General features: G+C 39.9%; 2 protein-coding genes across 3 annotated transcripts; both read right to left on the reverse strand.

The window, feature by feature from the left end:
- Window positions 1-1,840: 1,840 nt before the first annotated feature.
- On the reverse strand, window positions 1,841-10,656 carry slc66a1 (solute carrier family 66 member 1). Of its 2 annotated transcripts, none has more exons than XM_088408996.1 (8): window positions 10,551-10,656; window positions 9,505-9,698; window positions 9,298-9,427; window positions 8,527-8,614; window positions 7,089-7,240; window positions 6,213-6,305; window positions 4,229-4,414; window positions 1,841-3,108 (listed from the first exon to the last, which is right to left on the reverse strand). In XM_088408996.1, exons 2-8 carry the CDS (start codon window positions 9,693-9,695, stop codon window positions 3,022-3,024), a joined length of 927 nt encoding a protein of 308 aa, XP_088265122.1. In that variant the 5' UTR covers window positions 9,696-9,698; window positions 10,551-10,656; the 3' UTR covers window positions 1,841-3,021. The 2 variants fall into 2 exon arrangements, with proteins under 2 accessions (XP_088265122.1, XP_088265123.1); XM_088408997.1 differs by having other exon boundaries at window positions 9,505-9,714; window positions 10,551-10,636.
- Window positions 10,657-13,664: 3,008 nt separating this feature from the next.
- Window positions 13,665-15,439, reverse strand: bcas2 (BCAS2 pre-mRNA processing factor). Its single transcript, XM_088435939.1, has 7 exons — window positions 15,243-15,439; window positions 14,845-14,937; window positions 14,688-14,758; window positions 14,444-14,605; window positions 14,305-14,355; window positions 14,153-14,233; window positions 13,665-14,064 (listed from the first exon to the last, which is right to left on the reverse strand). Exons 1-7 carry the CDS (start codon window positions 15,333-15,335, stop codon window positions 13,938-13,940), a joined length of 678 nt encoding a protein of 225 aa, XP_088292065.1. The 5' UTR covers window positions 15,336-15,439; the 3' UTR covers window positions 13,665-13,937.
- Window positions 15,440-16,670: the final 1,231 nt, after the last annotated feature.

Consider the following 16,670-nt stretch of genomic DNA (forward strand, 5'->3'; position numbering starts at 1 on the left):
AAAGCAACGTGACGCACAGATAAATCCAACACGTCATAAATTATCTTTGTTTTCGTTTATTTTTATCATCGCAGCTCGGCCTTGAGTGTTTGGTGAGGAAACATCACGAAAGCCGCGAGCCGTAATCAGCAAGTTAAGTCAAACAGTGATTTGACAAGATGTCAAAGTGCTTATCCAGAGGAAGAAAGTAAACTAGGCAGATGGCAGCCACCAGATGGCACTGTTTTCTTCCACTTATTTTTTGCAATAGTAAAACGTTGTCCGGGCATCCATTTTTTTTAGCAGCTCGTCGCACTTGTTTGACTTGTGTTCAAAACATATGTTGATGCTTTCTGTAGACTGAAAATGATATCATATACACTCAGGGCTCAGGTAAAAACCAATCACGGCTGTGATGTTCGAACATCACATGACCAAAGCTAGAAAAGAGGTGAGCGGCGATTGATCCTAACCTCAGCGTTGGGAACATATGTGATGTTAGTTTCAGTTCACAGCAAGTGGGAAAATATGGTTTTTAATTAGTAGTATATGATAAAGAATTAAGCGATCAAATTAACTTGGCAAAATAACCTTTTACTGCTAAAAATATATACAGTGAATATGTTTGGTGTTTCTTTAAGACAGGCTTTCTCTAGCCTGCATGTTTTCCATGCCTCTCAATAATACCGATGGGAAAATGAAGCCTCATGAAGCACTTGTGATATTTTGTAGGCCCTCTGGATGGCACTCTTGCTTTAAAGAAGCAATGGGAATGGTGCATGCCGTTTCATTGCACTTGCCTTATCTTTTAACTAAAAACTCTGTCTAGAGGAGTAGAAAAAAAAGAATCGCAAGTGCATCACAAGGTTTCATTTTCCAATCACTACTCAACACACCCGATTCACATCATCAGGATCGTTATCAGACTTCCACAGAGCTTAATGATCATTTGAATCAGGTGCTATAGGCGAGGGACATGTGCAAAATGGGCAGGATATGACTCTCAAGAAACTGGAGTTTCCTAACTTTGTTTTAAGAAATTGTATTTGTTGCCTTGATATGGAGTCCAACATGCATATTCGTGTATGTAAATAGTATTGACTTTGAGTTTGAACGGCTATTTCACATGCCACCAGGGGGCATTCCAGTCAACGGAATCGGGTGTGTTACTGTTACGTTGGTGCAGTATTCTAACAACCAGTATGAGTCGATGTTTTGTGCTGCTCTTATAACCAGGCCGTTTAAAAAAAATAACTAAACAATTAAAAATCTTTTTAAAAATCCCTTTTCTGCATAGATACCTGATGAATGTACAGTATTTATATTCCAGTGCAGCCTATACATAACAAAAATTAATCTTCTGTAAAATTGTTGCTGCTGCGACTTATGAATAGTTTATAGTGTGAACAATACGGTAAAATGTTGGGTTAAAAACGAAGAAACGAAAAACAATGAGCGTGAAGGTGTTTCTAAAATTCTGATGTGTACTGTATATGTCAAAATGTGTTTATTTGGCGGAGGGCTGAAGATTTCTCTCCAGTTTGCGTTGGCCCAAAGTGTCTCATTAAGAAATTCCCACTAGTCGTGTTTATAAATCGCCTGGGTTCATCCTTGTTGATGGATGAGCGTTCGCCCTCAGTGACGCCAAGAGGGAGGGGGGGGGTCACGGCAATCTCCTTGCTACTGTTTCCCAATCACACACGCGGAAGCCTCCTTTTTCCTTTGACCTTCCACTAGTGGGTGGGCTCTTACGGTTTGTGCGCTTGTGTGCGTGCTTGCATGGTGGCAAAGTGCATGTTTAAAGAGTTCACTGTCAGGCTGCAAATAAAGGCAAAACAACACCAAGGACAATCAATACACATCTCAAAGGAAAAGGAATCAAACCCTCTCTATTTTTTATTTGTCCCTCTTTTTTCTTTTTACAGTACACTGACCCAATGTCATTTTTTCCCTCAAAAAGTACAAAAAAAAAATGTGTGCAAAAATAATGTGAGGACGCTGAGAAAACCAAAAATAAACGTGCATTGCTATAGTGTATACCGGTTCATGTGGCATGCCCCATCACCAGTGCAAATAAAACTGCTCATGGTGTTTGTATTAAAAACTTAGTACATAGGCAAAAAAGTAGTGATGGACAAATGAAGCTTTATGAAGCATCTTTTTTGACTCCTCTAGATGGCACTCTTGACCTAAAGATGCATTGGAAATTGAACACAATGCACCAGCTTTAAATCCATGGGCACCAACCAAGTAAAAAAAAAAAAAAAAAAAAAAGTACTTCACGAAGCTTCATGAAGCACTTTTTTTCTTTAGCTTCTCTAGATGGCACCCTTGATTTAAAGATGCGGTGGAAATTTAACACAATTCCAGTGCACTGTCTTTATAGCTTTAAAACCAAGGGCACTAGCCAAGTAAAAAAAAAAAAAAAAAATACCACAAGTGCTTGAAGCACTGTGGGTTTTTTACTCCTCTAGATGGCACTAGTGATTTAAAAAGGAAATTTAACATTTCCACTGCACCAGCTTTTGTCTTTAAACAAAAGGCAACAACTGAGTGCTTCATGAAGCTTCATTTGCTCATCACTACAAAACCAGCCATGAAACGGAAATTAAAATGTGTTTAAAATATACAAAAACAAAAGCAGCATTTTTTTCAGACTCTAAGGCTTAATAAAAATGTAGAATTTCTACATTTAAGAGCAGGGAAACAACATTTAATATAAAGACTCAAGTTGTAACCATACTGTAAGCAAGACCAGAGATCTTCATGCAGCAGCAAGTTGTTAGCGAGAAAAACTTGACGTTTCTTGAAAGAATTCTCTCCCATTCTCTTAAAAACAAAGACGGAATGTCACCACTGCAGCTAAAGCTGCACCAGAAATATTCATAATTCGTCTGCACTATTTAAAAAAAAAAATAATAATAACCTGAAAAGGGAGTGAAATAAATACTATAACTATACAATTTAAAAATAAAAAAAGAAATGTGTTGATACTAATTTGGCAATTTTTTTTTCTTTCGAGGAGCGGTTTGGGGGAAGGTTCTAGCTCACTATCAGAGGCGTGGTCTCCGAGGTGCTAGCATCCAACCGGCCCGCAGATTTCTTGTAGCTAATGAATTGCACGGAGATCTGAAGCCAAGCGTTAAGGAAGACAACAAGACTCCTAAAAAGCAGTGAAAATGGTAGTGGGCTCGCTTCTAGTCCTACAAGTATAACAACTCGATAAAACGCTTAAACTAATAGGCTAAAAACTGAAATTGTGTGATGACTCAGCAAAATATGCATTTGAACTGCAAACTGTTGTTGTTGCGCATTAAGTGTGTTTTTGATTTTCCACATTGAGTGATCAGTGAACACCTCGCCAGTGTAACTTTAAATTGCGCTCTTTTCCACGTGACGCAGCTCAAGTTAACTTTACCATAAATACCTGGTCGCAGAGCAGCTGTTTTTCACCAATTTATGATTGTGCGTATTTGCCAAAAGACGAGTCAAACTGATTACCTTTCCGTGTTCTCTAATTGGTGCGCAGGGTCCATACCTTGCCACTCTTAAATGAATTAGCGAGAGACATCATAAACTTGACATGATGCTCTCCGTTTTAATGATATTCCTGCGTGTGAACAAGGATGGATTCGTACGTTGGTTCAGTCTGCTCACTTATTTTATCGAAAACAATGCCGTAACAATCTCCGCTAACACGAGCTGCTGTTAGCTACGACAGGCGCCGGCTGCTAACAGCCAACTGACGTCCGCCCTCTTGCTCTACCATTACGGTAATTATAATGAGTTAGAAAACGGCCTGTATAAAAGTGCAAATCTGTGCGACGAAACCCAGTTTATGTGGCTGGCTGGCTGGCTGACAGATCAGTCTGCCTTGAATGGTGTTGAATTATATATATAAAAAGGTACCGTTTATAGGACACGTCCATACTTTGGGCCTTCATTTTTTGGAGAAAAAAAAAGCGTCTTATGTTTGCGAAATTACGGTAGTTGCAGTCCGTGGCAACTCACGTGAGAACGCGCTTATTACACGTTGATTACGCGACGGTTCAATAAAGCCATTCAAAGTGCATCGGTGGCTTTTTCTATTTTTGCGGTATCATTGATCATCCTCAGCAGAACTTGCGCTCCGCATTTGTTATCAGTGTAAACACAATAACGGCCCCAGAGGCTTGCTTGTTGTTGATTGTTTGGACGTTTGCTATCGTGTGCACGCGGTCACAAGACTGCAAGGCAGGCAAAAGGATACAAAGAGGTCCAAAACTAGCGTTCCCAGGCTCCCGATCAGCCAGGGCAGGTGATGGATCACGTAGCTGTTCTCTCCTTGACCCTGGTCGGGGTTCTTCAGCAGCACGCTCAGGCCGTACGTAGTGTTTCCGAGGATAACCAGAGCAAAGAGGAAGAAGGACACCCCCTCGGTCGACTTCCTCTTGAACTGCGGAGACAAGTCCGACTTGAGCGTATTTGAGCAATATCGCGTTCGAGGGCTAACCGCTTCAAGTAAGACCAATAAGAAAAACATCTTGTGATTGGCGCTCTTCCAGCGTCTTAACGTAGAAACAAATATTTAGGCTAAGAACATTGTTACATCACTTCAAGGCTGTAACTATCGAATCTTTAAATCGATTATCCACAAGTGATCGACCCACCCCCCGAAATATATCATTATATTTCTATATGTATATACTTTATTTATAATTTACCATTGTTGACGATGACGCGACTGCATCTAAATACTCGTCGTTAATCATCCTCTACATGTGAAATATTAGACAGCTATGATAAATGGTTTGTGATTGGCATTAGCAAGCTAGCAATTACCATTTAAAGGGAGTATGCGGAATTGTTCGCATGCGCCCGTGGAGCTTTAGGGGCATTACGGTAAATGCAGCAAACACTCCTGTTGTCCATAGCTATAAGAGACATGGCCACCTTCGGAGGAGTGCCACCCCCCATGTAAGATCATTTAACGATAACTAGACTATACATATTTAAAACATACTGTTGGTCGTTAAGAACCCTTTACTTGCAGGTTTTGACATGTATATTCATTTCATGTATTTATTTTTAATGAAAAAAACCCTAAATCTTACACAGTGTCACTTTTAGGTATTTAAAAAAAAAAGGCCAACTGCCATTAAGTGCACACCTACATAGCGTTATATGTACATTCCACATTTATTAGTGACCTTAAAGTCGCTTAACAGACAACAGCTTCAACAATATCCCAAGAGTAAACTTGAGACTACCTGTTAGCTATCATCATTTCAATAACTTCCTGTTTTTCTTCTTTCTCCTCTTGGCAAGCAAATTGGGCACATTTCATGTTTGACTGCCACATACTAGTAAATATTTGAACATCTAAACCCGAGCAGCTAGAGATAGTTTGCAGTGGCTTAGAGTAGTCTCACACTATACAGAGAAGTTCTTTTCTTTCTTCGTCATGTACTAATATTGTCTTTATCAAAAGCCTTATAATGATTAAATCCCTGTTTTTAACACATAAATAGCATTAGCCATTCAGCCCTTAGGTGGTGCACCAAGACAATCGAGCCCGTCTTTGCATTTGGGTGATTTCTGTTGATGTGCAGCAACAGTTGAACTGCAACTGTGGTGTGCCAGGTCCAATTTGAAATCATTGAATATGACTTTATTTTGATTGGAAATGTGGAAAACGGTGGCTCAATCAGGGTCTTGCCAGGTAGATGTTTTCAGTTGACCTTTTTTTAAAAAAAAAAAAAAAAAAAAGATTATTTACCCAATATGGTCAACTTTTTCTTATTTACTGTGGCAGGTGTCAAACTCAAGGCCTGTGAGACAGCTTTAGCTTTCCACGTCATTTTTATGCAGCCTGCTAAAAATGTTTGTAAATAAAACCTTGTTATATTATGTAGCATACAAGGGACAAGCAGTGAAGACTGAATTGACACTGTTATCGTTGCAAGTCTGCAGATTGATGTGACTTTCCTAAAAAGAAAACATTCACGCCATTGGTTCATTTTCCATTGTCTTTACACGTTTTCCCATTTACACGAGAGATGATCAGTTTGACGCGAGTGTCTCCCCCCCCAGCGAAGGCGCAAACCTTAACGGCGATACCAAAAAAACAAAAACAACATTCACATGTTTGACACCTCTGCTCGACAATCCAACAACCGCACCAGTCAAAAGCGCAATCCTATTACGATGTCATATTGCGCGTGATCTTATAATCACACCAACAGACGACTTACATTGGTGTATATCTGAGGAAGTCGGGAACAGAGGTAGAGCACTGAGGATACCGAGCCGATGGAGAATCCGATGATCTCTTTTGGGGTAAAAGACTGAAGCAAGAAAACCAAAAGAGAAAAAACAAATGTTAAATGGTTATCGACATTTTGGATTTCTCAATGCCGTTCACATCCCTGAAAAACGGACGCGATACGAATTTTTTTAGGCCATTGCAAATTTTTGTCGTAAAAAAAAATATACAGCCAGGTCAATTCTTTGCACAGTTTTCTTGCATGACTCATCTAATCATTGCTTGTAAAAATGAAGATCTGAAGATTTTATGATGTATATTTAGGGTTACAAGGTTACAATGGGGATTCATGCGTAATAAATAATGACACCGGTGTTACTTGTCTAAAACTGCTGTAGATGGACTACATAAAGTAAAATGTTCACATAATTGGCAAATTATTTTTGCCCATCTGATTAATTGGTCTAACTCTTGTTTACTTTGCAAAGCCACCCTCCAGGAAAGAGAAAACCTGCCCCCCCACCCCCACACACACTTTATTATCAATCAAAAGTAATTTAAGTATAACTTAAACTGTATCCTTTTTAACATTCAAAAGAGTAAAAAGCAACATGAATCAACTTTCAATAACTTAACTACTCCTTTACAGCCTTTATACAGCTTACAGGTTAATCTAAAACTGAAAAAAAAGTGCATCAAAGTGCCTGAAACTTTTTTTTTCATTGCAATGACATTTCACATGGCAAAAACAAAGCCATTTCCCTGAGGTCATCCGTGCCCCTCCTCCTGGCATCGCCTCATGCCCCCCCCCATTTGAGAAAGACTGGTCTAACTAGTTATCCAATTGAACAATCCTCATACTGACCGCGGCAAGATCTGTGCTTGAGAGCAGAGTACGTCCCCTGTATGCAGAGGTCATCACTTCCTGTTGGCTGGCGAGCCGTCCCGGAAGCTTGGCGAAGCTTGAAGTAAAGCCCAGGATGCCTAGCACACCCACCGCGTGCAAAATCCGCCTGTCTGGTGGAGAGCGGAACAGCCGAGTCAGTCGGGAGACATTTCAGCACTTTTTTCGAGAAAAGAGCTGCAAGGCCAAAAAGACTGCGAGAAACGCAACATGTGATGTCATCAGGATATCTCCTAGCTGCAGAACTGCAGCAAATATACCGCTCAGCAGAAATAAGTTCCCTAATAAAAAAAAAAAATCTTGATGATTCAGCCTCTTAGAAGAGAACATGGTGGTAACGCTGTCATCCGCCCCAACAAAACCACTGACTTGGTTTGCGTAATTTCTCGCTTACTGTGTAGGCAGGCTCTCCGAAGAGCCAATTTTTTAAATAGCATTTCAAAACTATTTTCTCGCATAATACGCCGCCTTCAAAATAGATCCAGGATTTTGTTAGCACAGTCCACATGCATTTTTCTGCTCTACTATTTCTGTTCTAGCGGTCTCGTATTCAGTGATACAATTCTTGCTATCAATAGGCAGTCAGCACTATTCAAAAGAGTACGTTAGCACCAGGCAAGCCGGTGTTCTGTTTAGGATTAGGCAACACATATGGTTCATATTTAAAAAGGAGCTACACTGTGAAATCAAGATTTGCTGGATGGGTGCTTTACAGCAGAGGCCCCCAACCGCCGGTCCGCGGCCCGGTTCCTGTCCGTAGCCCGGGTTCCGGTCCTTGGCTCAACTGCCTCCGGACCGATTGGGTCGCACCCGAAATAATGAAGTTTTGGAACTGATTTAGTTTGTCCTGTAACAGTTCATCCATTTGTGCTTTTTTATGCTTGCTCTATTTTTGGCGCCGCCTCTGGCCGCTGTCTATTACATTTGTAGTGAGGAAGGACGGCGTGGCTTCACTTAAGTGAAGTCACTGTCAGTGACGCACATCTGGTTCTCTCTCCGTCAAGTCTGGCCCACGAATGTGTGTAAATTGTACTTTCGTTGTAAAGATTTTGTCATTTATGACAATATGCGAAAAATGTGTCTGTTGATCCAACAACTTATGACTGTGGATAACATGCTAGCTAATGTTCGTTCTTATTTTTGGCATATACTTCTGCCTTGTATGCGTTTAGCGCGTTAGCATTTTCGTTTGTGCCAGGTATTTTTTTATGCAAAGGTTTGGCATCGATAAATACTCATTTGCATCTAATTAACGTTTTGTATTGAAGCAAATAACGCTTGTAATTCAGTTATATGATTGATTTAATCAATGTAATTTGTGTATATTTTTGTACATTTTTTCCATTTTGAGGCAGCATTCGAAACCAGGATTCCAAACCGTTCAAAGCAGGATACTCACTTTCAACCATTCTGTTCTTCATCTTGTAGTATAAATACATGGCCAACATCAACAAGTCCGCCAAAACGTAATAAACAGCCGTGTATGTCTAAAGGAAGAAAAACACGAGGACAACACGCAAAATCAGACCCATACGGTGACACCAAAATCCAATAATCAGGTAGCTTGGATAGCCAATCAAGCTACAGTTCAGATACACTTTTTTTTTTAATCTGGCCCACGCCCAACTAATTTGCTTGTAGGGTATATTATCAAATAACTGCTTACTTGATTATGATTAAATTACATGCAACTAAATGATAAATAGCTAGAACATTAGAACTTTCTGAAATGTGATCTTGCTGTTCCGACGGTTTTAAACTCAAGAGTGTTTTAGGGGACAAAAGCTTGTCCAGCCCCAATATGAAGTGACACATTTTTGTTTTTTTTAGGCAAAACTCAACCATCAAAAATCTAGTCTGCCTAAACATTAAGAGAGGACTAATAAGACAAAAGCACATTGAAAGCACCATAAATGTCCTCATTTGTTTGTCAGTCGAAGAAGACTGATCTGATAGTAAACATTTTGAATACTTGTGACACGAAGGAATGTTGAAAGAAAAACCGTGTAGCACGGACAAACAGTTTGGAAATGGGGACAATTTGGAGGCAGCCCGACTAAAGACGAGTCAATGGAAGAGGACATTTTTGTAACTAAAGACGAGCCAATGGAAGAGGACATTCTCGTAACTTGCGCCGCGTGTCATCAGAAGAGCAGAAGCTCATTTTCACCTGTAGCGGTAGCTGGTCCGCTAGAAAGGACCCCACAAGATTGCAAGTGTCGCCCCCCAACCACAGCAGCAGAAACCAAATGGAGAGCGCGCTGTCCATATTTCCCGTCTTGCACGAGCTGTAATACTGCCTGTGAACGATCAAAACAGGCGTGGTTCAGGCCAAGGCTTATTTCCCTCGCCGAGGCCCGGAGAGGGCAAAACTTACGGCAGCGAGGACATCATGAAGCACAGAATAGACAGCAGGCCCAGGTAGACGCTGGCCATGTCCCTTGCATCCTGAGCGCATTCTCCAAGACCTTCCCAGACCCATTTGGATCCATTGGGGCATAACGTAGTTAGGTTTCCACCCGCGGCCCATCCAAAAGGCACATTTGTGAGGACGCCGTCCTTCAACATATTCTACAGACAACAATACCTGTGAAAATCAATCCAAAAGGATCGTCTCCAACCTTGTAATCAACGTCTAGTACGGTGTTTCCCAACCTTTATTCAATATGCGCATATTTTGCATGAGAAGAATCTTACGGAAGAGCAAAAAAAATTGAACATCCTTCAACATGTTCCGTAACAATAGCTGTGAAAATCAATTGAAAATGATCGTCTCCGACATGGTAAACAACATCTTGTGCGGTTTTTCCCAAACTCACATGCATATATTTTACTTTCGAAAAATCTAACGGTAAACTACTAAGCAAAAAAAAAAAAAGACTGAACATAATGACTGGTTTCAATGTGCTCACAAATTTATTTTTATTATGCGCCTACTGCTATTTCGTCAAAGAGCATTCAATACACATAGCCGGCAAAGAAACAAGACAGATCATTTGTGGGACATAATTTCCATGAAAATATCAAATTGATTAAAGGAGTCATGTTTTTTTTTTTTTTAACTATAATATCAACTCAAGCAGTTTTTTTTTTCCATCTTTACTTTTCAGCCTAAACTGGCATCCTACGAGCTCAATAATGTCGACTTAATGAATGAAACACGTTTTCTACTCATAACAAATCGAAAGGACAAAGGTTCATCGCGTGACGCCACCGTTGATTAGCTCAAGCCGGTCGTCATCCGCCCGGAGACCGAAAATGACACATTAAAACACTTGGTAACAAAGAAAAACATGTAGTTAATAAGATCGCTGCACATCTAGCGAGAAAAAAAAGCGATTGCGTTTTTCTTTTCGAGCGTTGCCTAGTAACATAAATTAACCAAACACTGAATATAAAATGAGCAATTTAAAAGTGTCTTGCCTGTACGGTAGTTGGATGACGGGTATAATAAACCCGACGCAAGACGAACCGATCTTAAAACTGCGTCGTCCCGAGCTCGTCGAAACAAGGAAGCGGACGGAAGAAAAACAAGCTCGCTGAGGGCTGATTGGTTCCAGATTATTTGTCATGTGACAAAGTGGGCCAATAGTCAGAGCGAAAACAAATCGACCTGGCGTGTACATTCGTGACAGTTTTTTTCTTTGTTTAAGAAATAGATAAATACACGAATAAATAACTAAATATAAGAGTACAACACAGTAAAAGTCGCAATTATTGAAAATACTTGCGTAAAGACTCTTATTGATACCAATACATGACATGAGTTGAAAAATCCAATTCTGGCTATATTGAAGTGTATTGTATGAACAAAACGTCACATTTATCCATATGAGGCAATAATTACAAGCAGTATTATTAAATATTATAGTTAAACCCCTAAAAAAGATCAATTTAATATACAGTAAATTAGCTTTGAAAAGAAAGCAAAAGAGAATTAAAACCAAAACAAAAATGGAGTGTTTTTGAAAAAAAAAAAAAAAAAAAAGCACATCGTATATGTGTAATTAACTAATGATATGTGTACTAGTAAAAATACATTTTGCACACATCAAAATGTATTTAAAGTTAATTGATTCCCTTTTGTTTCTAGTCAAAGCTACTCAGATGTGATGCTATCTTTGATTTCTCTTTAACTGTGAAACCCTTTAAGCCTGTGGTAATTCAGGGCTACTGTATAGAAACTCGACTACTCATATTAAATGGCTAATTATTAAGGGTCATTTAGTTAATAATTACGCAATACCAAACAGTAAAATTAATTCATAATATTGCTTAAAAAGTGTTGCCTCATTTTATCGAGTAATTGTGATGTTTTTTTTTCCTTAAGGTGTATAGATATAGCATACAAATTCCATGCAAATGTTTTGCCCAAAATGCATTTAAATGTTAAATTGTTGACAAAAGTTACTTTGGGTCGTTATTGGCTAGGAATACAAATCTTAGCTCAAAAACTACGATTCTGAAAAGCCTTTTGCTTGTCTTTTTTGGGGCTCATTGCATTTCTGACAATAAAAATTTTAAATTTGATGAAAATTAACAAGAGGATCCATTCTTCTGCCCTCTGATGACATTGTACTGTATTATGCTGTTATTAACCTTAAAATGTTGCAATTTAATGGAGCTTTTGTAGATGTCTGGTAGGGTTTGTACAGGTTGCAGAACAAGCTTGCGTTATGCTTTCCAAGTAAATGCCACTTTGCAGAGAAGTGTCACTGCTAATGCGGCAGCACATGTCGTGTACCAGCTCACAAACATTTCACGCGACCTCGTCACATATCCACAAACCTTGACAAAAATCACATTGTGTCTCTCCACGTGACGATTTGGTCATTAGTTAACACGGGACAACAATAACTGCAAAAAGAATGGCTCGGGATGATATTGATTGTTCAAAAAAATTGCCTTACCATTCTAAACATGATATTTTGATTAATATTGAGTTTGTGTAGTTTAAACAGTAAATTCCACTCAGTTATCCATCTCTATCAAGGGGCAACCATTTTGCCTTGTACTGTCATTTGCTGACCACCAAAAATGATACCCCAGTGTCCGAGTCGTAACCCTAACCCAAACAAACATAACGCAAGGGTTAATTCATATTCCGCAAACGTAATTTTAATCAGAATCCTTAGAGTAGTGGGGTTGCATTCAACATAATCTCATTGGTAGATCAGGTCCAATAAAAATAAAATTTCTACAAGACATAAAAAATAATTTAAGCTATCCATGCCTGATGTAAAGTGTCACTTGGGTTGAATTGAAGAACAAAGGAGGCCGTATGTTGCACACGGGCTATATTTTTATAATATTAGTGTCCAGGCAAAAAAAATAATTTACATGGAGCTATGTCATCATAAATGACATTATTATAAGGAATAATAATGAGCAGGCAATAGCCAGCCACGCATCATACACACTACAGATGATATTTATCACCCTCAGCCCCCCCCCTTCTCCCAAAAAAAAAAAAAAAAAAAAAAGGTCAAAGCAAAAAAGGAAACGCTAATTTCCCGAAGTGTCAGCTCGACGGACCGATGACTCAGCGCTGACCGACCAGACACCGGTGCCGGCACGTGTCAGTCAACGTGCCGCGCAGGCTCCACTACAACTCACGCGCTTTCATTACTTCCGCATATTCCAGGAATGGCCGCTACAGCTTTCGGCAAACTTTAATATTCATAAGCAGTGTGGGGAGTAATGCATTACAAAAGTAATGTCATTACTGTAATGCATTACCTTTTGCTGTAACGCAACAGTATAATGCATTACACACACACACACACTAAAAACAAGTTTCGCACACATGCGTATACCATAATTCCCCACTTATAATACGCAACAATTTTGTTCACGCAGCTAGCATTAGGTCTTTGACTCGAGCTTTTCATGTCTATCGGTGGGCTAGTCCATCTGATGTCCTCTCCACGGGCAATTTGACCTGCCCATTTCATTTTTAAGCTTCCGGCTTGTTCAGCTATGTTGTCCACAACCTTAGGGCTTTTGTTTTTTTTTGTTTTACGCCATTTCCTCTACCTTTTATTGTGAAAGGTTTCAAAGGAGTCAATTCTCCTCATTTGCTTTTGACTACTTCAAGGACAGCGACTGCTAACGTCCAGACATGGAGGGCCAGGTACCAAAGTCCTTCTCATACCAGTGAGCGTAAAATACAGATCTAACACTAAACGACGTGTCCACGTTGGCCGTGGGAATTGCGCTTTCTGTAAACAAACTCCCTTATGTGTTACAGCTCAAGTCAAGCTAGCTCACGGAGCTTCGCAATGTTTGCTTTGACTTTTGGGACAACAGTGATCAAGTGGCCACACGTGACATGACCATAGACCAAGCTGGTTTTATGTGAACTCTATGCAGTGGATTTTCCCCTTTTCCCTGAGGTCATCTGTGGGGAGCTTGCCCCAATATTTGAGAAGCACCGGTTTAATAAAACATGGCTGGTATAATGATTTAAATTTATGTAAGCACAGTGAAACAACATACAGTCAACAGATTTGCTGATGGGTGCCATAAAAACAACTATTTTAGGAAAGAAATGTTGACTTTATTAAAACATCGTTGAAAAAGAAGGGATGAGGAAGAGAGCTGCTTGTGACAAAATGAGAAGACATGATCAATGAGGTCCATAGTCTTCATTCAGAATTGTTAACTTCCCTCATAGATCTATTGTCAAAGATTCGCCTTTCAGGATGTTCGCTTGTGCAGTTATCTTTCTTTTGTCATTGTTAAAGTAAAAAAAAAAAAAAAAAAAAGGGAGGGTGTGCCTTACAAAGAATGAAATAGTGTGGGCGGAAGTTAGAAATCCTGCCTAATGTTCTCTTTGTTTTCATCCCCCTGCTGCTGTTTGAGCTGACCAATTTCGTTTTCTAGCTGGACGATGGCCCGCTCGATCTCGTAGTTCTTGCTGACCAGCGACACCCAGCTGTCGGGAGGGGGGGGGGGACGTCAAAATGTTAGCCTACAAATGAATGAAATTCAATGAAATGTACGCAGCGAGTCACGCTACATACTTTGACTCCAGCTCTCGCAGTTTGGCTCCTCCGGCTAGCTGGTCATTTTTACGCTGCCAGTTCAAATCTTGAATTTGTTTCCTGTGTGTGACACAAGTCAAATGACGTGTTTGTTTACTTTCAGGAGAGCCCCCTTTCAAGCGACCGTTCACCTGAATTTCTGCAGTTCCTTTTGAGCCATCTCGATCATAAACGCCAGGTTACTAGGAGGAAGAGAAAGAAAAGTCCTTCTTAGTTACTTTTAGATCGGCGGCCACATTTTTTCCACTGGAAGACGTAACCTTCACATACTCGTTGTAGACTTTCCATGCGTTGGTTCCATACTGTGACATGAGCTCCAGGTTCTCAATACGAACTGCCTGGTGCTCCAGCTGGGCCATGGAATTGTTCACGCACTCCTGCCAAGCTGTTATGTCATTCTTCTGACCTGAAGAGGGAGCTGGCAGCTCATACCTCCGGAGGAAAGATGGCAACGCAACTAAGCAAGGTACACTTAACAGAATATATTTTTCCTCTATAATCAAGCGGAACCTACCTCTTCATGCTCAGAAGCTCCATTGGTTGTCGTGCTGCTAGGCGATCAAATTCATTTTTCATAGTTTTGGTCTGAAGTGGGACGAGAGGGAAGGTTGTCATTTATTGGCAGTGCAGGAGCTCTGAAAGGGACTTGGGGGACCTAGAATGTTTGTCACCTCAAAAACAGCAAAGTCAGGCGTAGGCAGGTAGCTCAGGTAGTTCTTGGTTGGTCTGTATCTTCTCGTTTCCTCTTCCACTAATGCTGCAGCCTGAATAAGGCCACAAACATCGCATTTTCGGTTGATATATATATATATATATATATAGATATATTTGGGGCTGGGGGCAAGAGCGATAATGTGTTTGAATAATTATAAGAAATACGTAAAATGAAGAAATACGTAATCGGAAATCTATGTTCGTAGGACAGCAGAATCAAAACAACTGATAGATTTCTAGCTTCTTCGCACAATTGACAGGTATATACAGTATGATAATGAAACTAAATCAAACAATCCAGTATGTTAGCACATGCTTAGCCTTAACATCCCTGATTACAATACACTTTACTCACAGCTTCTCTGACACCGGGAGCATCGTAACCTTGGTCAAAATAAGGCAATGCATCAACAAACACTTCGCCCGCAACGGAGGCAGTACCGGACATTTTAACCTAAACAAAATTGGTTAACTAAAAGAAAGGAAACCGTAGTTCACTGGATCGTTTGCACAGCGTGTGTTTATTTCCGGTTCCTGGCTTCTTCTTTGACGTAGAAGAGCTACAATCGAATTACAGTACTGCTCCCTAGCGGTTAGGGTGTTTTTCATCACTATTTTTCCCCTCGGGAATGGTACAGCTAATATGCGATGATTTAATCAATTCGTTCATTTCTATGGTCCTTCCATAGTGTGCAATCATCAAAATACACGTTTATATTGCTTTTGTTTTTCAATCCCTGTCCACGGTCCACAGCAAAGGACTTTTGGGACCCGACACACCAGTTGAGAATAACTCCTTTAGCCCAATGGATGGTTGTCAACATTTTTCAAAAATCTAACCCTGTGATTTTTTTTCTTCAACCTAGTACCCCATAACCAGCGCAAAACAATTTTTAATTAAAAAAATGCAACAGAGTGCAGTCCCACAAGTGTCTGATTCATTAAACTTCGGAACTACATTTTTAGTGCGATTTCCAGGCGTATTTCATTCGGTAATTCCAGACGACGGATCGTGTAACTTCATTTGTTCCACGTCTGGCTCCTCTGCTGGATTTTGCATCAACGTACATCCGTGTAGGAATGAACAAAATAAAGGCAATCGGTGTTTTGCAAACGAGCCACCGTATCACAATTTAGCAATCAATTGCTCATGATTAATTTGCTCTTAAATTGAAAAAAAAAAAGATGTTCCCGGCACAGCATTATAAAAAAGCATTATATTAGATTTACTGAAAACTGCAGAAAACTAAAATCTCACATTACTCCATTCAAGAACCAAAAAAAGTTGTCTGGTCTATTAGATCAAAGTATCTTCTGCCTACGTATGTATAGTGCTTGAGTAGAGAACGACTCCCAGCACCATCCAAAGAGAATGACTCAGGTTCTTTGATCCCTCATGTTTAATTCACATTATTGTAAGATAAATTGAGCATAGGGTTTTGTATTAACTGCCCCAACAACCAATGAGACATCCGCATTGCCAACAGCACCAACTACGTAGGTTATTTCAATGGCAAACCACAGAGAGGAGATGCGAGGAAGAAGGAGAGAAAGTCAAAACATAAACGTAAAAAAAAACGTAAAAATATCAGATGCGTCTATTTTTTATTACTTAGTGATAAGAACGGCAACGTCATGTGCCGTACACAAGCATTAGAAAGAAAAGCGCGTCCTCTAGTGGATTTTTCTGGTACGGCACCGACCCAGTTTGCAATTTCGTCACTACGTGTTACTAATCCAACAAGGATCAAAACTCTTCGCGATTTGGCGTCATTACGGTGCG

Source organism: Hippichthys cyanospilos, chromosome 2 (assembly GCF_059441005.1).
Source record: "Hippichthys cyanospilos isolate Australia breed blue-spotted pipefish chromosome 2, RoL_Hcya_1.0, whole genome shotgun sequence".
Lineage (NCBI taxonomy): Eukaryota > Metazoa > Chordata > Actinopteri > Syngnathiformes > Syngnathidae > Hippichthys > Hippichthys cyanospilos.